The 27,000-nt window shown below is 50.5% G+C and overlaps 2 protein-coding genes and 1 pseudogene across 3 annotated transcripts in view; 1 reads left to right on the top strand and 2 right to left on the bottom strand.

Annotated features, from left to right (window-relative positions):
* LOC311428258 (olfactory receptor 14C36-like) overlaps window positions 1-27,000 on the top strand; it is a gene marked incomplete at both ends in the record, with an annotated part of 87,455 nt that overhangs the window by 58,292 nt on the left and 2,163 nt on the right. The gene's annotated exons all lie outside the window — the stretch shown is intronic.
* Window positions 1,639-2,574, bottom strand: LOC311428260 (olfactory receptor 14C36-like; annotated as a pseudogene). Its single transcript has one exon. The product of its transcript is annotated as an olfactory receptor 14C36-like (transcript).
* Window positions 7,068-8,024, bottom strand: LOC311428259 (olfactory receptor 14A16-like; the record flags this gene model as incomplete). The annotated part of the gene is made up of 1 exon (XM_084539793.1): window positions 7,068-8,024. The coding sequence occupies one exon, from the start codon at window positions 8,022-8,024 to the stop codon at window positions 7,068-7,070; it is 957 nt and encodes a 318-aa protein (XP_084395919.1).

The following is a 27,000-nucleotide window of genomic DNA, read 5'->3' as shown; positions in this document are numbered from 1 at the left end:
TTCTGTATAGCTCTCCCCTTCCCCCTGCACCTGATGCCTGCCTTGCCCTGACCATGTCCCACGGGAGGTTTCATAGACATCCCTGATCTGGGATCTGAAGGTGTCTGGTCCAGGGAAGACATTGGACAGGGTTGGCCATTCCCCCACACAGGAAGGGAGCTGAAGGTGAGGACGGGGGTGGCCTGGCAGCAAACCCCAGCCATAAATCAGAGTGAGCAGCCAGTACTAGGAACAGCCATCGCTAGAGGCTGGGGATGACGAATGTCCTGGGCCACCTTCCCAGGCTAATCATTCCACCAATGGCCCAGAGTGACCACGTGCCTCCTGCAGTTGCATGTTACTCCTGTCCACGAGCTCTGGCTCTGCACCACAAATGCCCTGCTGTGAGTCCTCACCCAGCATGGTCACATAACTCAGACAACATCTGAGTTTTCCTCTGGCAGGACAGGACCTGCCACTCCTGTCCCCTCCCTGTGCTTCATGCAGTGCTCAGAGCTGGTGGTGATGCTCTGCAGAGTGAGAGGCCTGGTTTAAAGCCATTCTCTCTTGTCCTGTCATTACTGGCCCAAGCAAAATGTTACTCTTTATCTTATTTATAAGACTCCTTTAAGAACTGAAAAGCTGCATTGAGGTCTCCCAGGACCCTTCTTTTCTTCAGGCTGAACAGCCCCAGCTCTCTCAGCCTTTCTTCACAGGAGATGTGCTCCAGTCCTCTAATCAGCTATGTGGACCTCCTCTGGACCCACTCTAACAAATCAACTTCCTTTTCGTGTTGGGGACCCTACACTCCAAATGAGGCCTCACAAGGGCAGAGCAGAGGGGCACAATCACCTCCCTCATCCTGCTGGACACTCCTCTGTTGATGGAGCCTGGGGTGCAGTTGGCTTCTGGGCTGCAGGTATGCACTGCTGGCTCATGTCAAACTTTTTCTCCACCAGAACCCACAAGTCCTTCTCAGCAGGGCTGCTCTCAAGGAGTTCTTCTCCCAGTCTGTTCTCATGTCTGGGATTGCCCTAGCCCAGGTGCAATGCCTTGCACAAGGACTTGTTGAACCTGTTTAGATTCACATGGGCCCACTTCTCAAACTTGCTCAGGTCCAAACAGATATCATCCCTTCCTTTTGTTGTATCAACAGCACCACTCAGCTTGGTGTCATTGGCAAAGTTGCTGAGGGTGCACTTGATCCCACTGTCTACATCTTCTGAAAATAATATTAAACAGTGCTGGTCCCAAGACAGACCCTGAAGGACACTACTCCTCACTGGCCTCCACCTGGACATAGAGCCATGGATAGCAATTTCATACAGCAATGACCTCCACCTGATAATAAAACAATTTCTTCAACCTGTTCCTGACCACAACATTGGAATTAGAACCAGCATCAGCACTGAAAAACAGCTGGTCCAGGTACCAGCACTGAGGAAATACCCTTTTATTAAAGAGACCTGACAGGCGTAGCCAGCTATACCTTAATAATAGATACAGATACAAGGGCCTCTGCGTAAAAGAGAGTGGGTTTAGGCCACTCTGCAGAAGTGGAGTGAAGGAAGAAAAACAAGATTATCACAGAAAAAAAGAACAAAGACCAGCAGTTTCCTGAGATGAACTGGAAATCCCTCGTGAAGAGACATGGGCAGATTATTGCTGCTGAAGGACTACTGATTGACTCAGCTTCTTCAGTGCATCCTTGAGCTCCTGGTTCCTCATGCTGTAGATGATGGGGTTCACTGCTGGAGGCACCACTGAGTACAGCACTGTCACCACCAGGTTCAGGGATGGGGAGGAGATGGAAGGGGGCTTCAGGTAGGCAAATATGGCAGTTCTGGAAAAGATGGAGACCATAGCCAGGTGAGGGAAACATGTGGAAAAAGCTTTGTGCTGTTCCTGCTTGGATGGTATCCTCAGCACTGATCTGATGATCTGCACGTAGGAGAAAAGAATAAAAATAAAACGCTCTGAAGCTAAAGGGAGATAAATCAGAACAAGTCCAAATTCCCTGAGGTAGGCATCTGAGCAGGAGAGCTTGAGGATCTAGGGAATTTCACAGAAGAACTGGTCCAGGGCATTGCCTTGGCAAAGAAGAAGGGAAAATGTACTGGCAGTGAGCACCATGGCATTGAGAAAGCCACTGCCCCAGGTAGCTGCTGCCATGTTGACACAAGTTCTGCTGTCCATTATTGTTCCATAGTGCAGGGGTTTGCAGATGGCAACATAGCGGTCATAGGCCATGAGGGTGAGAAGACAATACTCTCCTCCAATCATGAACAGAAAGAAAAAGACCTGGGCAATACATCCTGAGTAGGAGATGTTCCTGGTGTCCCAGAGGAAATTGGCTATGGCTTTGGGAACAGTGGTGGTAATAGTGCCCAGGTCAAGGAGAGAGAGGTTGAGGAGGAAGAAGTACATGGGGGTGTGGAGGTGGTGGTTGCAGGCTACAGCTGTGAGGATGAGGCCATTGCCCAGGAGGGCAGCCAGGTAGATGCCCAGGAAGAGCGCGAAGTGCAGGAGCTGCAGCTCGCGTGTGTCTGCGAATGGCAGGAGGAGGAATTTGATGGTGAAGCTGCTGTTGGACATTTGTTGCCTCTGGGCATGGTTGCCTGTCCATGGAGGAAAATGCATAATCAGGACAGGGTATCCGAGCAAAATCCACTCTGTTTCTCATGGAGCTCCTGCACACTAACTTCCATTCTTACCTTCTCAGGATAGCATACTTCCCTCTCCGCAGCTGGCACTCTGCCCTGTGCTGGGTGAGTGCACTGTAAGGAACACAATTCTCTGCCTGAGTACCAGCATCTGCTCCTCTGCTGACCCCCAGCTGGCTGTCCCAAATTACTTACATATCCAAGACCTCCAGTGTATGAGAACAAACAATACAGAGAGGTGGAGGTAAGAGGACAAGAAGCATGACTGAGAGAGGGGAGGGAGAGACAGATGAGCAAGCAGAAAGGGGTCAACCAGCCCAGCTGCGCATGCTGGCTGCCAGGCAGCACCATGGCAGAGCAGTGGCTCTCAGCCCTTTGTCAGGCAGTTGGACAGGGCACATGGCAGGGGAGGCAGATCTTCCTTCTTCTGGGGCTCTGGCGACCCAGGAGGCAGCTCCTGCCCAGGACCCCCCAGCCCAGAGGGCAGAGGCTCTGCTCGGTGGGAGGGAAAGCTGAGGGGGGTTTCCTTTTTCACAGAATCACAGAATCACAGAATTTCTAGGTTGGAAGAGACCTCAAGATCATTGAGTCCAACCTCTGACCTAGCACTAACAGTCCCCACTAAACCAGATCCCTAAGCTCTACATCTAAACGTCTTTTAAAGACCTCCAGGGATGGTGACTCCACCACTTCCCTGGGCAGCCTGTTCCAATGTCTAACAACCCTTTCGGTAAAGAAGTTCTTCCTAACATCCAACCTAAAACTCCCCTGGTGCAACTTAAGCCCATTCCCCCTCGTCCTGTCACCAGGCACGTGGGAGAACAGGCCAACCCCCACCTCACTACAGTCTCCTTTAAGGTATCTGTAAAGAGCAATAAGGTTGCCCCTGAGCCTCCTTTTCTCCAGGCTGAAAAAGCCCAGCTCCCTCAGCCGCTCCTTGTAGGACTTGTTCTCCAGGCCCCTCACCAGCTTCGTCTCCCATCTCTGCACCCGCTCAAGCACCTCGATGTCCTTCTTGTAGTGAGGGGCCCAAAACTGAACACAGTACTTGAGGTGCGGCCTCACCAGAGCCGAGTACAGGGGGACAATCACCTCCCTAGCCCTGCTGGTCACACTGTTTCTGATACAAGCCAGGATGCCGTTGGCCTTCTTGGCCACCTGAGCACACTGCTGCCTCATATTCAGCCGACTATCCACCATCACTCCCAAGTCCTTCTCTGCCTGGCAGCTCTCCAACCATTCCTCTCCCAGCCTGTAGCTCTGCTTGGGGTTGTTGTGCCCCAGGTGCAGGACCCGGCACTTGGCCTTGTTGAACTTCATGCAGTTGACCTCAGCCCATCGGTGCAGCCTATCCAGATCGTCCTGCAGAGCCTTCCTACCCTCGAACAGTTCGACACATGCACCTAGCTTGGTGTCAACTGCAAACTTACTGAGGGTGCACTCAATGCCCTCGTCCAGATCATCAATGAAGATATTAAAGAGGACCGGCCCCAGCACCAAGCCCTGGGGAACGCCACTAGTGACTGGCCTCCAACTGGACTTGACTCCATTTACCACGACTCTTTGGGCCCGGCTATCCAGCCAGTTTCTAACCCAACGAAGCGTGCGCCGGTCCAAGCCTAGGGCAGCCAGTTTCTTGAGGAGAATGCTGTGGGAGACGGTTTCAAAAGCCTTGCTGAAGTCAATGTAGACCACATCCATAGCCTTTCCCCCATCCACCCAGCGCGTCACTTTGTCATAGAAGGAGATCAGGTTCATCAAGCAGGACCTGCCTTTCTTAAAGCCATGCTGCCTCGGCCTGATCGCCTGCTGGCCCTGCAAGTGCCGTGTGATGACTCTCAAGAGAATCTGCTCCATGAGCTTCCCTGTTACTGAGGTCAAACTGACAGGCCTGTAGTTTCCCGGGTCAGTCCTCTGGCCCTTCTTGTAGATGGGTGTCACGTTTGCTAGCTGCCAGTCAACTGGGACCTCCCCCGATAGCCAGGACTGCTGATAAATGATGGATAGGGGCTTGGCCAGCTCCTCTGCCAGTTCTCTCAGTACCCTTGGGTGGATCCCATCCAGCCCCATCGACTTGTGCACATCCAAGTGCCGTACCAGGTCACCAACCAGTTCTTCGTGGATAGTGAGGGCCACATCCTGTTCCCCATCCCCTTCCACCAGCTCAGGGTACTGAGTATCCAGAGAACAACCGGTATTGCCGCTAAAGACTGAGGCGAAGAAGGCATTGAGCACCTCCGCCTTTTCCTCATCTCTTGTAACTAAGTTTCCCCCCACATCCAGTAAAGGATGGAGATTCTCCTTAGTCCTCCTTTTTGTGTTGATGTGTTTATAAAAATATTTTTTATTATCTTTAACGGCAGTAGCCAGATTGAGCTCCAGATGAGCTTTGGCCTTTCTAATTTTCTCACTGCAGAACCTCACAACATCCTTATAGTCCTCCCTAGTGGCCTGTCCACTTTTCCAAAGATTATAAACCCTCTTTTTTCTCCTAAGCTCAAGCCACAATTCTCTGTTGAGCCAGGCTGGTCTTCTTCCCCGCCAGCTCGTCTTTGGGCACGTGGGGACAGACCGTTCCTGCACCATTAAGATTTCCCTCTTGAAGAGCGCCCAGCCTTCCTGGACCTCTCTGCCCTTCAGAACCGCCTCCCAAGGAACTCTACCAACCAGTGTCCTCAGCAGCACAAAGTCAGCACTCCGGAAGTCCCATAAAGCAGTTTTACTGGTCCTCTTCCTGGCCTCGCCAAGAATAGTGAACTCCACCATTTCATGGTCACTCTGCCCAAGACAGCTCCCGACAATCACATCCTCCACCAGTTCTTCTCTGTTTGTGAAGAGAAATTCCCTTTCTCCCTGCCCATTTCTGCTGCCTGCAGGAGTCCCTTCCAGGAGCTCTATTTCTGTCCCCATGTCTGTGCCCTGCCAGTGCTCACACACCCCACCCCATCTGCTGTCTGCTCAGCTCTGTCCTGAACCCTCTCTGTGTGTGCAGGTGCAGAAGAGCAGGTCACACAAGCCCTGATGAAACTGGGAGGTGATGCTGCTGCATTATGAAAGACTGAGAGTGCTGAAGGCACTTTTTGAGGTTCCTCATAAAAATTGAGGTGACTCCAAATCTTCTGTACTCTGTACAGTTCTGTTTCCATTCCTATCCTGATGAACCAAAGAAACCTGAAAGTACAGCTTCAGGAAAGCCCAGCCCACATAAGGCAGCCACAGACTTGGCCTTCTGTCTGAAGAGTCCCATCTGAGGGAGTCAGGAGGGACCTCTGGAGGTGTCCAATACCATCATCTCTGAGCAGCGATAGCTTTATAGGTAGATCAGGTTAGTCAGTCTTTTCTGCAGCTGGGTATTGAAATCTCTGGGCCCATGACCCAGTGTTGATCCACAGTAACTGTTCCCCCAGTACAGACACTGATGCCAGCGGGAGGATGGAGGTGATCAAATTTCAAAGATTGGCTCCCCTTGGGCAGTGGGGAATGGCCATCCCCATGCTCCCCACATGTGGTCCCCAAGCTGTTGGTACTGCTATGCAGAACAAACAGGCTGTACAGAGGTATTTCGGACAAAGGTACTTCACGAAGGGGGAATTGAATCACTCCCCACCTTCCCTTCCCTCTGCTTGCTGGGAGCCTACTCTCTTCCCTGAGATTGCAGAGTCACAGGTTCCCTGTGAATACCTGGCTTTAGTTCTTTCCCTGTGGCTGAGCTCACAGTGGGAGATCTCTCACTTTCAGAGGGGCTGCAGTCACTGCCCACCCCAGGCTCTGCTGTCCCTGGAGGTGTCATGGGCTCTGCAGGCAGCTCCAGATTCCCCTCCTGAAGGACATCACCTATGGGTCACACATGGACAGAACCCTGGCTATGTAGTGCAGTGACCATTCGCTGCCTCTGCTGTGAGCAGACACCCATGGGTGAGTCTTAAATCTAGTCCTTGGTCTCTGACAGGTCACAATGCAAAAATGAGCCATTCCCTCCTGAACTGAAGCAGGAACAGATCCTTGTGGGGAGCAATTCTTTGGGCCTATTCTTGACACTTTTCTGGGGGGGAAGGAAGTTCCAGGCTTCAGACATTGCACTGGGGTAATTCCAAGATGTCATCAGAGAGTCTGCTCTGACTCACAGTGTTAGATGCACATCTCTATGACATGCTAATGGAACTGAATAAGTTTGTTCATTCACAGCAGTGGGGGGAATCCAAATATTTATGTACAAATGCAAAGAACAGAAGCAGTAATAATGACCCACCCCACCCCCCCCCCCAAAAAAAAAAAAAAAAAAAAAAAAAAGAGTACGAAGACAACACAAGCTTGGAAGGGGATGTACTTGTATTCATTGTATAGTGTTAGGTCAGAGGTTGGACTCGATGATCTTGAGGTCTCTTCCAACCTAGAAATTCTGTGATTCTGTGATTCTGTGATTCATTATTGGAGAGTGAAGGAATCTTTATAAGTACCGGAAAACATTCCCCAAATCTGTCTCCTAACTGCACACTTGAGCTCCTTGTTTTGCATGCTGTAGATGAGGGGGTTCAGAGCTGGGGGCACCATGGAGTACAAAACTGCCAGCAAAAGGTTGAGGAATGGAGAAGAGATGGAAGGGGGCTTCAGGTAGGCAAATATGCCGGTGCTGATGAACAGGGAGATCACAACCAGGTGAGGGAGGCATGTGGAAAAGGCTTTGTACCGGCCCTGCTGCGAGGGGATCCTCAGCACCGCCCTGAAGATCAGCACATAGGACAGCACAAGGAAAATAAAACACACAAATCCTAAAATAGCACTAACCACAAGAAGCACAGCCTCTCTGAGGTAGGCATCTGAGCAGGAGAGCTTGAGAATCTGGGGAACTTCACAGAAGAACTGGTCCAGGAGATTTCCCTGGCAGAGGGGCAGTGAAAATGTATTGGCCATGTGCAGCGCAGCATAGAGGAAAGTGCTGCCCCAGACAGCTGCTGCCATGCTGACACAAGTCCTGCTGTCCATTATTGTCCCATAGTGCAGGGGTTTGCAGATGGCAATGTAGCGGTCATAGGCCATGATGATGAGAAGATAAAACTCTGCTGTGACAAAGACAATAAAGAAAAAGGCTTGGGTAGCACAACCTGAGTAGGAAATGGTTGTAGTATCACACAGGTAATTAGCCATGGCTTTGGGAACAGTGGTGGTAATAGTGCCCAGGTCAATGAGAGAGAGGTTGAGGAGGAAGAAGTACATGGGGGTGTGGAGGCGGTGGTTGCAGGCTACAGCAGTGAGGATGAGGCCGTTGCCCAGGAGGGCAGCCAGGTAGATGCCCAGGAAGAGCCCGAAGTGCAGGAGCTGCAGCTCGCGTGTGTCTGCGAATGGCAGGAGGAGGAACTCAGTGGGGAAGCTGCTGTTGGACATTTGTTGCCTCAGGGCAGGACTGGCTATCCATGGAGGAAAAAAAAGAGAGACAAGTTAGAGAGATTTCTCTGAGCAAAATTCACACCTTCTCCCTCAGAATTTACCCTTCCCTGAACTGAATGAGGAATGAGTCAGCTCATCTCCAACACTCCCAACTGGATGACAGTGTGTCTGACAGTTTAAAATGAAGCTTGGGCTCCTTGTTCCCAAAAAGATGCCCTCAGGGCAGGGCCCAGCAATCCATGTCAGAACAGAAGCTTACACCCACCTGCACCCCTGACAACGAGATTAAGAGACCCCCACACAGGTGGAGAAATAAGAAAGAATACCACAATGCTCCAACCTACTGACATGGTGAAAGGCAGATGGGCATGCATGGAAGCCTTCAGTTTATAAAGCTTGCATGCCACCTTTGGAAGTGACACTGCAGGGCAGGTACTCTTAGTCTCATTCTTGTGCATCACCTTGCAGGACACGGGCTTCTCTCTTCTGGAAGTCCAGCTGAGGAGGAGGTGGCTCATGCCCTAAAGCCCCTGAGGGCAGAGGCTGTGCTGGGTGGCAGAGGAGAGCAGGGGGTTGCTGCAGAGAAGGAGCCTGCACTGTAGGCCTGGCGGGGAGTGTCTGAATCCTCCCTCCATTGGTGTTTCAGGCAGCAGTTCCCTCTCCATCCCTGCCCAGGTCTCTGCTTCCTTGAGCTGTCCCTGCTGGCAGCTGCTTCTCTCCCCCCACTTCTCCTCCCTGCCATGGCTCACAGACCCCATCCCACCCGCTGTGGCTCAACTCTGTCTTGCAGACTCCACCTGTTCCTGTGTAATTTTCAGGGATATCTCCATGTGTTCAGTGGTTATGGAGTAGCAAGTACTTATCAAGAGCTAAGAAGAACTGGGCTCTCAGGGGCTTCATCAAAATGTAGAAATAAATTCCCATCTCCCACTGCCACCCAGGAAAGCAAGAGGAGAGAAGTTGAAATGCAAACACCTTCCCTTCAAGAATTCCTTGCTCTGATCTTCCTCCTGAAAAGTCCCTTCCAAAATACCCTCGTGGTGCTCTGGAGCCTGACTCATAGAGCAGCATCTGGACAGGAGGAGAGTTCTGCTGAGTTATGAGGTTCCTCATAGACCTACAGATCTCTTTCAGTGTAAAGATCCAGGGGCATTTGTCACTAATACAAACCTGACAACTTCATTATGATCCTCCTGACTGCCCTTCAGGGAAGGAAAGTTAAAGCACAGACTCCAGAGAGTGTCTTCCCTTCAGGTAGTGCCTGCCTTGGTTTTCACTGTCAAGAATATCCCCAAAGATGCAGTGGCAGTGCTGTGGAGCTGTGAGCAGCCTGCCCCAGGCACCAGCCTCTGGGCACCAGCAGGACCCTGACCTGCCCTGTCCTGCCAGGGGGCTCCTAACACCCACAGCTTGTTCCCGCAGTGCCCTGTGCAACTCCCCAGGCAAGCTGAGTGCTGAGCCTGGCAGGCAGCAGAGGCCCTGCCCCAGCACTCAGCCCCTGGGGCACAGCAGGGACCTTGCTCTGCACCACAGCCCTGGACACCCCTGCCTGCACCCTGGTTACACAGCCTGCAGCTGGTCATGTGAGAAGGAAACCTCATCTCCTATAACTCTGACAGCTTTGGAAGGTAATCTCTGCTCTGGAGCTTCTCATTCTTCTCTTATCCAAAGAAACTCTGAGAGTCCTCTTGAAAGATCCCGTAGGCTGTGGGATGTGCCAGCAACTCTGGAGGTGGCACCAGGAAGAACATCTGTGTTGCCCTGCAGCCAGAGACTTACCCTGTTCAGGGCTTTGAAGATTTCTTCCGCAGTGAGCTCTCAGCATCCCCCCTCCACTCTGCCTTTAACATCTCCCTCCCTTCTCTCAGCCACCCTTGTCCCCTGCAGACAGTGTCCCCAGCCCTGCTGTGCTGTGCAGAGGAGCTGCTCCTGGGCAGAGCTGTCTCTCTCCAGTGCTGCCCACTTGCCAGGAGCTCTCCTTGGGCCCAGGAGCCCAGCCCAGCAAAGCAGCATAGGTCCACCCCTAGGCTTTGCTACCTCTTTACTTCTTGTCTCCCTTGAGATGTCCCTGGCGCTCCAGGGCTGACACCTCCTGCAACACAACAGTCACTTCTGCAGAACATACTTTGAAGTCAACTGAAATAATGAAGTCAACTGAAATAATTACCAAATGTCCCTTTGAAACAGCAGAGAGAGGCTGAGTTCAGAATTATGGTTAGTCCTAAGAGAGTTTGATTGTCACTGAGAGGTGCAAACAGTCCCTCTGGAAAACTCTGTTTATGGCCAATAACAGATAGGGCAGACAGGCAGGGATGGGGAGGGGTTAGGTACCCTTGTGCAGTGCACTGATCCATCTGAAGCATCTCATCCTGAGCAGGAAACCCTTTGATCCATGTGATGATCTTTGTGTGAGAAGCTCCCCTCACACACCCTACAAACCCACGGGAGCTTTTTCAGTTGCTTCAGTTCAGTGTGGGCTCTATGTGTGTGAGCAGCTGGAGTGCATGGAGCTCTGCCTGGGGATGAGTGAGGATCTGACAGCAAGCTGATGGGTCAGGAGAAAGAGAGGGTAGGGACAGGGGACATTATAGTGGGAGTCTGCTGCAGGCCACCTGATCAGGAAGACCAGCAGATGAGGCTCTCTATAAACAGATAGAAGCAGCCTCACATTTAAATGCCTTGGTCCTCAGGGGGGACTTCAACCACCCTGGTATCTGCTGGAGGGACAGCACAGCAGGGCACAGTCAATCCTGGAAGGTCCTGTTATGCATTAATGATACCTTCTTTCTTCCACTGATAGTGCAGAAAAGTGCTATGCTGGACCTTGTTCTCAGCTGGTGGGGAATGTGAAGCTCAAGGGCAGCCTGGGCTGTAGTGACCATGAAATGGTGCAGTTTAGGATGCTAAGCGCAGCAAGGAGGGAGCACAGCAATCTCACTTCCCTGGACTTCAGGAGAGCAGACTTTGGCCTCTTTGGGCATATCCTTTGTAGAGTCCCATGGGACAAAACCCTTCAGGGGAGAGGGGCCCAAGGAAGCTGCTTGGTCTTCATGGATCACCTCTTCCAAGCTGTGGTGGTTTTACTTGGGTGTGTGGCTGAGCTCCAACACAACCACTCTATCACTTCCCCTTCCTCAAAGGGAAAGGGGGACAAAATAAGATGCAAAGGGCTCAAAGGTTGAGATAAGGACAGGGAGATCACTCAGCAATTATTTTGATGGGCAAAACAGACTCAGAGTGAGGAGACAGATAGTAAAATTTATTGCCTATTACTAACAAACTAGAGAGGTGAGTAACAAAGTAAAGACACCCAGAAACACCTTCCCCTGATCCACCCTCTTCAATGGGGGAATGGGGGCTGCGGTCAGTCTATAGCATTTCATCTCCACTTCTCCTCATCTGTCACTCTCTTCCCTTGCTCCAACGTGGGGTCCCTTCCACAGGATGCTGTCCTTCCAGAACAGATCTTGCATGGGCTTCCCACAGGCAACAGCTTCTCGAGAACTGCTCCAGATATGGGTCCGTACCACGGGGTCCATCCCTCAGGAGCACACTGCTCCAACCAGGGTCCTCCATGGGCAGCAGCTCCTGGATCCTGCTCCTGCGTGGGCTCCTCTCCACAGGCTACAGCTTCAGGCCCTGCAAAGGGCCATTTCTGACAAAGACCCATGGACTCCTTAGAGCTGGAAATAGGAGGACATGATTACAGGTAGGCAAAGGCCCTGTGCAGGTGGCTCTGAGGCTGAGAAAATGCTACGTTTGTTTCATCAAGCAGAAAGGCCAAGGCCTGCTGCCAGGCCTGGGCAGAGAGGTCCTGTCCCTCACATAGGGCTCTGGGCTCTTCCTTGGGGAGTGGGATGTGTGGTATGCAGTGCCAAGTGAAAGACAGAGGTGTGACACTTCCTGGCCTCCCTTTGGATGTGCAAAGTGGGGATAAAGGCCCAGTGGTAAGAAGACAACATGTCTCCTCCTAGGCCTCAGTGGCAGAGAGACCTGCCTTAGCCAAGGGGACAAGACCTTGGTTTTCCTGGCTATGTTTCGCCTTCCCAGTGCCCTTGTCCCTCTCCACTGCTGGCTGTCCTATGCTGTTCCGCACCTGCCCCTGTTTCACTGCATGTTACAAACATCCATCTTGCTTTCCCATCTTGCTCACCCCTTGACATTTCTGTGCTTTCATTGATGTCTGTACCCTCTCCAGCTGTGCCCTGAAACACTATGTCATGGAGGGGTAAGAGATTCCCTCCAGGTCACCTCTGACAATTTTTCACATCTCTTCCACTATCTTATCTTCTCTCTCAAGCCTTATCTCCAGCACCCAAGCTTTCCTTTAAGGCAGGTTTTCCCTCACATGCTGTTTCCCATGACCAAGGAAAGTTCCAACACTTCAAAAAACATTCTTTACACAGGAATCCTCCTCACCCATCAACTTTTCTGTGGCTTGTCAGCTGGCCAGACACAAGGAACCTCATCATGATCCTCCAGGCCACGTGGCCTTCCTGCTGGCTTTTCAGTTCCTCAGAAAGAAGCAACCAAGCCACATGCCTGTCTCTCTCCAGTCATATACTCAGGCACAATACACTTAAAAAAACACAACCAAGGCCAGTTCTGCATGGGCCTTTCAGGTACTTGGGCAGAGGGCATCACACAAGCACCATGCCAGACAGGTGCCTTCTGCTGGCCTGTGAGAGATGCTGGGAGATGTGAGCCTAAAAGCCCATCTGTCAGCCAAGGGGCAAAGGTTGACCTGACAGATACTTCAGAAAGATGGGACCTCCCAGTCCCTTGCCCAGCCATGCTCCTGCTGCTGGCCTCTCATCTCCAGAGGCAGAAGTGACCTCACATTCCCCACTAAAGACAACTGTTTCTGACTGGACACCCTATAAGGACATCCAAAACTGGCACCCTCCTTGACGCCCAGCACCTAATGCAATAAAAGCAAGGTCATTGTCATCATCCAAGGCCATAGAGCTCCTGATGGCCTTTCAGGTTCTCTGATGGAGAGCAGACTACTACATGCAAGCTTTGTTAGGTACTAGGTTAGGAATGACTTTGAAATAAATATTAACACTAGCTGCATGTCTGCAGCTCCTTAGTTCTTTATGACAACTTAAATGCCACACGCATACACCAGCCATGTGCCTGAAGGTGGCACATCAGGCCCTCAGGCAGAAGTTCCCCGACACCCACCTGCACAGCCATGGGCTTCCTGCTGCCTCCTGAGATCCTGAGGCACAGCTGACCTCCGCAGAGAATCCCCACCCATCTCCTCCTTGAGCCCTATGACCTGACCAGATCCATGTCATCTCCTCCAAGACCAAGCAATTGCTGCAGGACCTCTCCAACCCTTCCTAGCCTCATGGGGTGAAACCACTTCAATTTAGTGATAAGAGTGCAAGAACAAAGTATGTGAGGATCAGGTGTTTAGGTTAGGGTTTAGGGATTAGATTTTGCCTTCCAGGTTAGGGATTGAACAGCGTTTTAGAGGGATGCTTCTGAGTTCTGCTTTGGGTAGACAGTCAATGTTTACGGTATGAGCTAGATCTTTGGTTAGGGTTTCATTATGTGCTTTGTTATGGGATGAGGGTTGGTGTTAAGGATGGCAATTTAATGTAAGCGATTAAGGGCTAGGGATTAGTAAAAGCAATAGATTAAGATTAACCGTAACAGCTGATGTGTTTGGGGTTTAATATAAAGGTAGGTTTTGAGGTAAGGGATTAGATTCCTTCCATGGTGAAGCATAGCAATTAGGGTATCACTAGGTTTTAATGTTCCTGGTTAGAAATATTGCCAGAGTTTGAAGTGAAAGTTTTCCTAGTAAGTGTTGCTGCAGCATCAGCCTTACCTGAACCCCTCTCACCTCTTCAAAATCTTTCCTTTCTATTAGCCAAGCCAATCTTCTCTCCCACAAATCTCCTAGCTTTATTCTCCCAGATTTCCTCTGACCTCCTCAAATGTATCACCCTGTTGGGGGCAGCTTTCTGAAGGTCTTTATGACCTCAGAGGCTCTTCCTTCCTGCTGTTGGCCAGCCAGGTTCTGGGACAGAAGTGACCTCACAGCCAGCATGCACAGGGCTACAAGGAGCTGTTGTGCTCAGGAGGCCTCTTCCCCGCACACCCAGGAGCACTGGGTGCTGGGGATGCCCTGCACAATCCCTCAGGTACTCTGCCTGCCAACTAGCTCATGCTTCAGAAGGTCTCCCACATGTCCAGATCACTTTTCCCAATTCTGCCTTTAGCAAGTCCAGGTCATACTGAAAGAAATGACCACCTCTTTGTGGAAAAGTGAATCAAGAACTGTATATATAGTTTAGGAAAAAATCAAGAACTCTGCAGAGAAGGAGTTGGTGTGAAAGTCATAGAATCATAGAATTCTAGAATGGTCTGGGTTGAAAAGGACCTTAAAGATCATCTAGTTTCAGCACTGCTGCTCTGGGCAGGGTTGCCAACCACTAGAGCAGGCTGCCCAAAGCTGCATCCAGCCTGGCCTTGAATGCCTCCAGGGATGGGGCATCCACAGCCTCCCTGGACAACCTGTTCCAGTGCCTCACCACCCTCTGAGTGAAAAACTGTCTTCTAATTTCTAACCTAAATCTCCCCTGCCTTAGTTTAAAACCATTTCCCCTTGTCCTATCACTATCAACACATGTAAACAGGCGTTCCCCCTCCTGTTTATACGCGCCCTTCATGTACTGGAAGACTGCAATGAGGCATAGGAGAGGTGCTTTCTGCATAGGAGAGGTGCTCCAGCCCTCTGATCATCTTCGTGGTCCTCCTCTGGACGCCTTCCAAGAGCTCCACATCCTTCTTGTGCTGGGGGTCCCAGGCCTGCACACAGGATTCCAGGTGGGGTCTGACAAGAGCAGAGTAGAGGGAGACAATCACCTCCCTCTCCCTGCTGGACTCCCCTTTTTTAATGCAGCCCAGGACATAGTTGGCCTTCCGGGCTGCAAGCACGCACTTCTGGCTCATGCCCATCTTCTAATCCAGCAGGACCCCCAGGTCCTTCTATGCAGGTCTGCTTTCAAGTTCTTCTTCTCTCAGTCCATATAAATACTAGGGATTGCCCCAGCCCAAGTACAACACCTTGCACTTGGCCTTCTTGAACCTCATTAGGTTCCCATAGGCCCACTTCTCCAGCCTGTCCAGGTCCCTTTGGATGGCATCCCTTCCTTCCACTGTTTCGACTGCACCACTCAGTTTGGTGTCATCTGCAAACTTGCTGAGGGTGCACTCGATTCCATCATCTATGTCATTGATAAAGATGTTGAAAAACATCGGGCCCAAGACCGGCCCCTGAGGGGCACCACTTTATTTATTTAATGACTGCATTGCTTTATTCAGCTGGTTTTTTTTTTTTGTTTGTTTTTGTTTTTGTTTTTGTTTTTGTTTTTTTTTTTTTTTTTTTTTTTTTTTTTCATGATGCATTGCTTTATTCAGCTGGTTTTCAAGAGGACCATACCTCCAAATGGGAATTGACCTTGAGACTCTGTCTGTCCCACTGGATATGATGTCACCCTTAAGAAACAGCTGATGGCACTTGGGCTCATTCAAGTTTATCTCACCACACCCACACCATGGGCTGTCTCAGATGGACAAGACAAACATGGACTTCAGATGTAGTCATTTAGTGTTCGTAGCTGGAGGAACAAACCACCAGTGTGAGCTAGGGCGAGAGCCTAGTGCTCGCGATGGTGGTTGTGTGGGGCTGCTCTGGGACCATTGTCCTGGGGCAGCATCTGTCAGGGTGTCCAGAGAACAAGGGCCCAGCCTAGCCTCTGCACTTCTGGTCCTCCCTTTTCCTACCAGGTGGCCAGCACAGTCCAGACCCTCCCCAGCTCTCCAAAATTCCCTGACCTTTTCACAGCCCATCCCATCCCAGCAGAACAGCTCAGGCTGGGATGGCTCCGAAGCAGCAAATGGAGAACAGGAGATGAATGGTTGCCTCTCTTCTACTGCAATTTCCTCTCCCTCCTTTCCACCCTGCCTCCAAACCTTTTCCCTCTCACAGGGAGCCTGCAGCCCCCCAGCCTAGCCTCACTCCCCAGCACAGCACAGCACCACACTGCTGGCCCTGGGGCTCCTCAGGCAGCACCACTGCACACACACAGAGCCCTGCTCTGCTCCCGAGACACCCCATGTCCCACACAGCCTTGCCCCAGCCCAGCACATCTGGGCTGACCTGAGGAGTCATTCCTGCAGCCCCTGCCCATGCTGCCCACACTCCCTGAGCTGGCGGTGCTGCTCTGCAGAGTAAGGGGGCTGTGTTCCGTGGGGCCATGGGGGCACTCTGCAGGGCCGTGCTGGTCAGCCTAGGAACACAGAGCAAACTCAAGGGGGACACTGGCACTGACTGCCTCCCACGAGTGGTTCTTTGGCCATGGAGAATGTGCACAGGTACCTGGCCTTCTTCAGAGTCAGAGATTAATAGAAGAGAAATAAACAAAGCAAGGAGCCTTGTCCAAGTCCGTCCCTTTGAAATATCCATGAGACCAGCTTTGGGAGAAAAGCTGAGCCTTCAGGCACTGCCCTCAGCCGATCCCCCTTTATGCTGGAGATGCTGGTACGGAGCCAGCTGTGCTAGAGAAGTGCCCCTGGCCTGTCCTGCCTTTGGATGCATGACTGCCACACAGCAGCACAGTGAGCAAGTGACAAGAGCAATCAGTCCTCACAATAACACAAAGACTCCGAATGAGAGTGTGGAAGGGGAGCAGCTCAGGAAAGACCAAGCCCTGGGGCTCTCTGGCAGTGTTGCTGTGCCAGGACTCTTCTCCCCTTCCACCTCTGAACACAGCCAAGTCCCCCTGCAGCTCCACCACATGTCTCTGAGGAAGGATCTAAAGCAAGCAAGTCACAGCAGGGTCTTTTATTCAAATACATCTCAAACACACTATAAATACACCTTACTTATACCAAGTCTTGGAGACACACAAGGTAGATACTGAAATGGAAGGGTTTGAAAAACATTTATTTGTGGACAACTGTATTGGAAGTAAAGAAAAACAAAGAAAAAGAATTATATCTGGTCCCGTATTGGGTTATATTATGACTGATATACCAAAGAAGGCAGGCATTTCATTGGTTCTGAAAAACCTCCAGTCATCAGTTTCCAAACTGCATCCTTGAGCTCCTTGTTCCTCATGCTGTAGATGAGGGGGTTCACTGCTGGAGGCAACAATGAATACAGAACTGCCAACAAAAGATTCAGGGAGGAGGAGGACATGGAGGGGGGCTTCATGTAGGCTAAAAAGGCAGTGCTGAGAAACAGGGAGACCACAGCCATGTGAGGGAGGCATGTGTAAAATGCTTTGTGCCATCCCTGCTGCAAGGAAATCCTAGTCACGACCCTGAAGATCTGTACATAGGAGAAAAGAATGAAAACAAAACACCCAAAAAATAAACAGGAACTGAACACAACAAGGCCAATCTCTCTGGGGTAGGCACCTGAGCAGGAGAGCTTGAGGATCTGGGGAATCTCACAGAAGAACTGGTCCAGGACATTACCTTGGCAGAGGGGGAGGGAAAAGGTATTGGCAGTGTGCAGCACAGCATTGAAAACACCACTACCCCAGGCAGCTGCTGCCATTTTGGCACAGGTTCTGCTGTCCATTATTGTCCCGTAGTGCAGGGGTTTGCAGATGGCCATATAGCGGTCATGAGCAATGACGGTGAGAAGATAAAACTCTGCTGTGAGAAAGAAGGCAAACATAAACACCTGGGTAGCACAACATGCATTGGAAATGGTCTTGGTGTCCCACAGGGAATTGGCCATGGCTTTGGGGACAGTGGTGGAGATGGAGCCCAGGTCGATGAGGGAGAGGTTGAGGAGGAAGAAGTACATGGGGGTGTGGAGGCGGTGGTCACAGGCTAAGGCTGTGAGGATGAGGCCGTTGCCAAGGAGGGCAGCCAGGTAGATGCCCAGGAAGAGCACAAAGTGCAGGAGCTGCAGCTCGTGTGTGTCTGCAAATGGCAGGAGGAGGAACTCTGTGGGGAAGCTGCTGTTGGACATTTGCTGCCTCTGCACATGGTTGCCTATCCGTGGAGGAAAAGAGAGACAAGTTAGAGACTTATCTGAGCAAAACCTCTACCATTCTTCACAGAAAGCTGCTCAACAAGACACGCTGCCTCTTCCCTGTGAGATTCCCTGTGAGATCTGTTTTTTTTTTTTTTTTTTTTTTTTTTTTTTTTGAGTTTAAAGTTGTCTCAGAGATCGGGCGGATCCTCTCTGGGCTCAGCAGGAGTTTGTACTTTCCTACAGTGTCTGGTAAAGCGCACCAGAGACGTATCTCAGGTGCCCACTAGCCAGAGGCATCTCCCTATTTGCAAGTGTTGAGCAGGATATCCCACAATCCCACAAGAAACAATGAAGATGTTTTTGGTGCTGTCTGTAGGCTAAGGGCTGTGAAGGGAAATTAGAAGGTTCCTCATAGACCCGCAATTCTATTTCAGTGTAATGATCTCTGAGGTTCAGTCACTGATACAAACCTGACAATTCCATTACAATCCCAGTGATTGCCCCCTTAGCAGGAAAGTGAAAGCAGAGATCCTAGAGAGTGCTTTCCCTTCAGGAAGCTTCTGCCTTGGTCTTCCCTGTCAGGAATCTCCCCCCGAGATGCCCTGGGGTGCTGTGGAGCTGTGAGCAGCCTGCCTTAGGCAGCAACCTCTGGGCAGCAGCAAGGTTCTGCCATGTTAGGAGGCCTCCTTCACACAAGCACACAATGTCCAGGGTTGGAATGGACCTCTGAAGATCATCTAGTCCAATCCCTCCACCAAGCAGGATCACCTAAGGCACATTGCACAGAATAGTACCCAGGCAGGTTTTGAATATCTTCAGAGGAGGAAATTCCACAGCCTCTCTGGGCAACCCATTCCAGGGCTCTGTCACCCTCACAGTAAAGAAGTGCTCCCTCATATTCAGCTGGAGCTTCCTGTGCTTCAGTTTGTGCCCATTGTCTCTCGTGCTGTCTTTGGGCACAAATGAAAAGAAACTTGCTCCATGCTCTCAACACCCTCCCCTCAGATATTCATATACATTTATGAGGTTTCCCTTCATTCTTCTATTTTCAAAGCTAAAGAGGCACAGCTCTCTCACCCAGTCCTCATACAACAGGAGCTACAGTCATCTAATAATCTCATTTTAGTAGCCCTCTTCTGAACTTGTTCCAGTAGTTCTATGTCTCTCTTGTATGGGGGAGTGCTGAACTGGACACAGTACTGGAGGTATAAACTTCCACCCACCGCTTCTCCCCACAGCGCCCTGGGCAGCTCTCCAGGCAGGCTGAGTGCTGAACCTGGAAGGCGTCAGAGACCCTGCCCCAGCACATAGCCCCTGGGGCACAGTAGGGACCCTGCTCTGCACCACAGCCCTGGCCACCCCTGCCTGCACCGTGGCTACACAGCCTACAGCCAGCCCCATGAAACAGAACCCTCGTGTCCTGTCCCTCTGACAGCTTTGGCAGGTAGTCCCTGCCCTGGAGCTTGTCATTTTCTTCTCCAAAGAAGCTCTGAGGGTCCTCCTGAAAGCTCCTACAGGCTGTGGGATTTGCCAGCAAATCTGGAGATGGCACCAGGAACAACAGCTGTGTTGCCCTGCAGCCACAGACTTACCCTATTCAGGGCTCTGAAGATCTCTCCTGCAGTGAGCTCTCAGCATCCTCCCCTCCACACTGCCTTTAACATCTCCCTCCCTTCTCTCAGCCACCCTTGTCCCCTGCAGGCAGTGCCCCCAGCCCTGCTGTACTGTGCAGAGGAGCTGCTCCTGGGCAGAGCTGTCTCTCTGCAGTACTGCCTGCTTTCCAGGAGCTCCCCTTGGGCCCAGGAGCCCGGCCCAGCTCAGCAGCACAGGGAGCTCTTGACAAGTCCCTGGGCCTCCAGGGGAACGGACTTGGAATCTGACTGAAGCAGTCACTGATGTTCCTTCCCTGCACTGGGGAAGGAAACTGATTTCCAGCACTGTCATTCCTCATATCAGAAAAAATATGAGGTCCAAGAAGCACCTTTTCATGTCCTGGTTTTAGGCAGGGCACCCACACAAGGACAGGGAGAGATCTGCCTTCCCCCTCCTGAGGGAAGTGTTCCATCTGAATCAAACAAGGCATCTCCTTTTTTTTTTTTTTGCAGTCCAGAGTCTAGAGGGGGCTTAGATGCCTCTCCTATGCCTCATGGAATTCCACAGCCATTTCCTCTTGCCGTGGTTTAGATGGGTGCACACCAGACATCTGCATGTCAGCTGTGTGTCTCTGTTCCTAACACATCAAATGGAGGTGGAGGGCAGGAGGGAGCTGCTGAGATGCAGACACCAGGTGACATTGGAGGTGCCAGAGTGACATTGACTGACATTTTTGGTGTCAGATTTCTCTGGGTCATAAACAGAGGTGACATGAGGAAACTGCTACCAGCTGTAGCCCAATGGCAAAGAAGTAAAGGCAGGATCTATTCAACCTCTGAAGACTTTATTTCTCCCAAATCCATTTAGATATGAAATGTAGATGTGAAATGTGCCAATGTAAGTATGTTTGGGAGATATAATATTTCCATTTAAGTTATTGGGAGGATATGCATTTTTGGCAATATCTATATAAATTTATATTTGCATAGAGAGAGTGTCCTCATCTTGCTGGGACATGTCCCAGACCTACGAAAAAAATCATGAGATCTTCTAGACAATCTACAAAATTCTGAAAATGAAGACTTCTTACACACCGACAACAACACAACATGTTTTTATTTATTTCACAGAATTACTGAATGGTTGAAGGGCCCTCCAGAGATCATCTATTCCAACTCCCCTGCTCCAGCAGGCTCACCTACAGCATGTTACACAGGATCACATCCAGGTGGATTTTGAGTATCTCCAAATAAGGAGACTCCACAGCCTCTTCGGGCAGTCTGTTCTCGTGCTCTCTCACCCGAACTGTAAAGAAGTTCTTCCTTATATGACAATGAAATCTCCTGTCATTCAATTTACACCCATTACCCCTTGTCCTATCACTCACCACCACTGAGAAGAGTTTGGCCCCGTCCACTTTACATTGTCCCATCAAGTATTTCTAAAGGCTGATAAGATCCCTTCTCAATCTCGTTGTGAGATACGTTCAACTGATTCGTGTCAGTATGGAACAATGCTAGGGCCGCATGGTATGATGAATGTTACCTTCTGTCTTACATACCCTTGTATAACCACAAGTCTAAGAAAAACAGCATGGTTAATGTATATAGTTCTTGTACCTTGCAAAGGAATTTGTGTCACTAGAGAGCAGTTCTGTCTGTCTCTGGGTCCTGCACTGGCAATTTAATTCTTCCACAGATGTGGTTTCTTCCCTTTCCTCCCAGTGTCCCAGTCTCCCCCTCATTATAGTCAATTTATCAAATCTTCAGAAATATTCCTCAAATCCATGAGCCTATTTGCTTTTGTTACTGATTCCAAACTCTTATTCCTAACAGTTACAGCCTTTTTGCCTTCTTTGTGGTTGATTTAGCACTGCTATAGATGTGACTGGACTGTCCCTGTGAATGGCCTGTGAGGAATGTTTTAACTACTCGTGAAGTGTCAATAAGAGAGCTATTTGTATTTGTGTGTTCTTTCTTTGAAGTCTCTGATGTCTGGGGGTTTCAGAACAACTGATAACAACTAGTGACTGTTATGGCTTCTGAATGGGACAATATGCAAGCCCCTGATATCTGGCCAGGTGGCCAGGAGATTAAGGAGAAGAAAAAAGAAGCTGAAGAACGGCTAGGAGACAAAACTTGCAGGGGACGTTGTGTAAGCTTTTGACATGCTGCCAAGGAGTACAAAGGGGAAGGACAAGAAAAAATCTTGGAGAGGAAGACTACGAGCCTTCAGCATGAAAGACCCCCAGAGACACCCAGGGGGACCACTGGAGACTGATGCGCATGCTCCAGTAGGAGGGTTTGGATCCCGGAAGCTAATTATAATAACCCGTTTTTTTTAGAAGTTGTAATGAATATGTATCAGCCTAGGAGCATAAAAATCAGCTACTTGATATAACTGGTGTGCATCTAGGTGGAACGGAGACTCCCGACGCACCCAGCGCTGTTTGCTTACCTCTATTCTTTTAATAAATTGTAAACTTTGATTTTAATTCTATTTTGGGACTGAGCGATTTAAAACATCGTCTTCTCTAGGGTAAACTGACCAAGCTTATTTAGAGTTTCCTCACAGGACAGATGTTACAATACCTTAATCATCTTTGTGGTTCTACACTGGACCCTGTCTAGAAGTTCTATATCCCTCTTGTACTGGGGAGCCCAGAACTGGACACAATACTCCAGTTGTGGCCTCACCAGGGTTGAGCAGAGGGGGAGGATGACCTCCCTCGACCTGCTGTCCACACTCCTCTTGATGCAAGCTAGGACCTCATTGGCCTTCTTGGCCACAAGGGCACATTGCTGGCTCACAGTTAACTTCTCCACCACAACTCCCATGTCCCTCTCCACAAAGCTGCACTCCACCAGGTCAGCCCCCGACCTGTACTGGTGCCTCAGGTTGTTCCTCCCCAGGTGCAGGACCCTGCACTATCTCCTGTTGAACCTCAGTGAGGTTCCTCTCTGCCCAGCTCTCCAGCTTGTCCAGGTCCCTCTGAGTGGCCGCACAGGCCTCTGATGTGCCAGCCACTTTGACAAGCTTTGTATTGCCCACCAACTTGCTGAGGGTGCACTCTGCCCTTTCATCTAGGTCACTGATTAATAAATTGAATAGCACTGGACCCAGTACTGACCCCTGGGGGCACTGTTGAGCACAACACAGAGCTCTGCCATTCAGCCAGTTCTCGATCCACCCCACTGTGCGCTCATGGATCCCACAATCCAAGAGCTTGCCCAGGAGGATGTTATGGAAAACAGTGTCTAAAGTCTTGCTGAAGTCAAGGTAGACAACATCCACTGCTCTTCCCTCATCCAGCCAGCCATTAGTCTCAATGTAGAAGGCTATCAGGTTGGTCAAACAGAACTTCCCCTTGAATTCATGTTGACTGCTTCTGATCACCTTCTTTTCCTCCATGTGCTTATCCAAGACCTTTTGAAGATGATAGAGAGAGGCTTAGCAATAATCTTTGACAGTTCCCTCAGCACCCTCGGTTGCATCCCTTTGAGGCCCATAGATTTCTGGGTGTCCAACTTGCCTAAATAACCTCTAACCCAATCCCCTTTAACATGGGGAAAGTCTTCTACCCTCCAGGTTTTCCCTGTTGTTTCAAGGCTCAGTAGTGCTTGGGTTCTAGCCTTAGCAGTGAAGACCAAAGCAATGAAGGCATTCAGTAACTCTGCCTTCTGTGTATCCACAGTCACCAAGGTACCCACCTCCTTTAGCTGAGCACTCACATTTCCCTCAGTCTTCCTTTTGCTGCTGATGTATTTGAAGAATCCATTCTTGTTATCCTTGATGTCTGTCGTTAAATTGCATTCTAACTGGGCCATGGCCTTCCTCATTGCACCCCTGCATTCTCTGACAATGTTCCTAAATTCCACCCAAGTTGCCTGTTCCTTCTTCCACATCATGTATGCTTTCTTCTCCTGTTTAAGTTTTCCCAAGAGCTCCTTGCCCATCCACGGAGGTCTCCTGCTCCCCTTGTTCGACTTCTTTCTTATAAGGATGCACCAACCCTGAGCTTGGAGGAAGTGGTTCTTTAATATCAGCCAGCTCTCCTGGACCCCCTTTCCCTCTCAGGCCCTGGCCCAGGGGATTCTTCCAATTAGGTCCCTGAAGAGGTCAAAGTTAACTCTCTTGAAATCCAGGCTTGCAGTCCTTCTTTTGGCCTGATCCCTCCTCTCAGGATCTTGAACTCCAACATCAGTGCAGCCAAGACTGCCCTCAACCTTCATGTTTCCAATTAGACCATCTCTTTTTGTTAGCACCAGGTCCAACAGCACCCTTCTCCTTGTTGGCTTACTTTCTTCCTGCATCAAGAAGTTATCTGCAGTGGTCTGTAGCAACCACCTGGACCATTTTTTCTGAGCTGTGTTGTCTCCTCAGCAAATATTTGCATGCATAAAGTCCCCCATAAGAAGCAGGGCCTGGGAACGTGAGGCAACTTACAGCTGCTTGTAGAAGGCCTCATCCACTTCCTCTTCCTGATCTGGTGGCCTGTAATAAACACCCACCACACCATCACCCCAGTTGGCCTGCCCTTTAATCCTCACCCATAGGCTCTAGACTTGCACTTTGTCCCCTCCTAGGCAGAGCTGCATAGATTCCAGTTGCTCACTCACAAAAAGAGCAACTACAACACCTTACCTTCCTGGCCTGCCCTCACTAAAATCACAGAGCTGTCCATGGCCACATTCCGGTCATGGGAGATGTCCCACCATCTCTCAGTCATTGCAATGAGATTATAACCCCGCAACCGCACACACATCTCCAGTTCCCCTTATTCCCCATGCTGAGTGCATTTACATAGAAACATTTGAGTTGGACTCCCAATGCATCTGCCTTTCTGGATGAGGCAACTTTAACTCATCCATGTGGGCCTACAGTAGCTCTCCTGTTAAGCTCTGTTCTCTCTCTAGGCTCTGGGCATCCTTTGTCGGCTCTAATGTTTAGCTGGGGTGAGTGAGATGACATGTCATCCCATACCTTATCTCCAGCATCCTGGATGATATCTCCCTCCCCCATCGATACAAACTGGAGTCAAAAGCAGCCTACTGCTATGCCACGATTGATATCCCTAAAGCATTTTTCTCCAATCCTGTCATGGTTTAACCTGGCCGGCAGCTAAACACCACGCAGCCGTTCGCTCACCCTCCCCCCTCCCTCTCTGGGACGGGGGAGAGAAATGGAAAGTGAAGCCCGTGAGTTGAGATAAAGACAGTTTAATAAGACAGGAAAAATAATAATAACAATAATAATAAGAATAAGAATACAATGATGATAATAGTACTACTAATAATAATATGTACAAACAAGTGATGCACAATGCAATTGCTCACCACCTGCTGACCGATGCCCAGCCTAACCCTGAGCAGTCCGGCCCCCTCCCCCCAGCTAGCCACCCCTGTATATTGTTTAGCATGACGTCAGATGGTATGGAATACCCCTTTGGCTAGTTTGGGTCACCTGTCCTGGGTCTGTCCCCTCCCAGCTCTTACTGCACCCCCAGCCTGCCTGTTGGCAGGACAGAGCAAGAAGCTGATATGTCCTTGGTTTAGTATAAGCACTGCTCTGCAACAATTAAAACATCGGGGTGTTATCAGCACTCTTCTCATCCCAAGCCAAAACACAGCATTCCACCAGCTACTAGGAAGAAAATTAATTCTGTTCTAACTGAAACCAGGACAACTCCTTTGCCAACAGCATGCAGGACACAGTTTGCTTTAATCTGGAGTGGCGTCCACTTCACCTGGAATCAACTGCCCCAGGGATGGAAACCCAGCCCTATCATTTGCCATGGACTGATTTAGACTGCCCTGGAGCAGGGGGAAGCTCCTGAACACCAGCAGTACATTGATAGCACTCTAACAGCAGAAATCACACTTGTAAAATCTGTCTCTCCCATGTTCAGCAAAGAGCAGTCAGTGATGACTTCAGTCTGCTTCAAACACCACACCCCAGCAGAGACTCTGCTGCCTTCAGGAGCTGTCAGCCCTGAGGCCCTGGGGGCACCTCGAGGGAGCCCAATGGCACAGAGCAAGTGATGCCATGGTCGGGTGCTGTGCTGCTGAGCTGGGCCAAGCTCCTGGGCCCAAGGGGAGCTTCTGGCAAGTGGGCAGCACTGCGGAGAGACAGCTCTGCCCAGGAGCAGCTCCTCTACACAGCACAGCAGGGCTGGGGGTTCTGACTGCAGGTGGCACGGGGAGAGGAGAGAAGGAGAGAGGGCTTGGAGGCAGTGAGGAGCGCAACAACAGAGGGCAGCGTGTGGCAGGACACATCTGCAGGCTCTTGGCACTGTGAGTCTCTGGCAGCAGGACAATGCAGATGCAGTTCCCAACGAGGTCGACTACAGCTGGCACATCTTATGGCTGATAGCATCTCTCAGGATAGTTTTCTCTGTTTCTCCAGTGAGGAGCAGGAGGTGCTCTAGAGAACAACATTTATAACGGGGTCTTTCCAGTGGAAGACTGGGGCTTGGCTTACTTGAAAGGAAAGGCTTTTCTGGATTCTGTGCATTCAGATTTCTGCAGTGGAGGGGAATCTGAGTGAATCTGAGCACACAGCTTGTGAGATGGGGTCTGCAGGACATGGACAGGGAGGAAACGTGGACGCAGAACCAGCTCCCAGCATGGACATGGGCAGGCAGGGAGAGGGAGCTGCTGCCAGAAATGCTGTGTGAGGGAGGGCTCAGGCACCTCCCTGCCATCCCCTGCAGGGCAGGTGCCTTCCCTGGGCCACCTCCTGCTCTCCTGTCCCACCAGCACAGCCTCTGCCCTAAGCCCCTGGTGTCCCCAGCAGGAGCTGACTCCTCGTCAGGCAGAGCTGCAGCAGAGAAGGGTCTGCTGAGTGTCCGTCTGTCCCTCCCTGGCCTTGCCTCGTCTGGCAGCAGCACGCTGGCATTCCTGCTGGCTTCTCCACCTGGCCGTGATGCTGCTGTTCTTGTTTCCAGGCTGGTAGGGGATGGGGCTTTCAGATGCACATAGAGTGAGCCCTCAGTGTGCTTGGCTGGTTAGGGGGTACAGGGACAGGGACAGGGTCTGGAGATGTGCCCTTTGAACCTGGATTCCTTTACTCCCAACATTGTCATGGTTTTGTAGGCACTGGAACAGGCACCACAGGGAAGTGGTCACAGGCTGCCAGAATTCAACAAACATTTGGACAACCCCCTCAGGCATATGGACAGATTTTTGGGTGTTCATGTACCAATTCAGGGGTGGGATTTGGTTATCCGTGTGGGTCCTTTCCATGTCAGGATATTCATTCTATGCCTATATGATCCTCTGAGTGCAATTGTCTTGCACCACAAAGTGTCAAATGAGGCACAGGTCAAATGAGACCAGTCTTGTCTGTTCTATCTGAAGGACATTGCAC

The sequence above is a fragment of the Aythya ferina genome, assembly GCF_964211825.1.
Source record: "Aythya ferina genome assembly, contig: HAP1_SCAFFOLD_37, whole genome shotgun sequence".
Lineage (NCBI taxonomy): Eukaryota > Metazoa > Chordata > Aves > Anseriformes > Anatidae > Aythya > Aythya ferina.
Note: the sequence above shows the minus strand (reverse complement) of the source record. Positions and strands in the feature narration are given on the sequence as shown.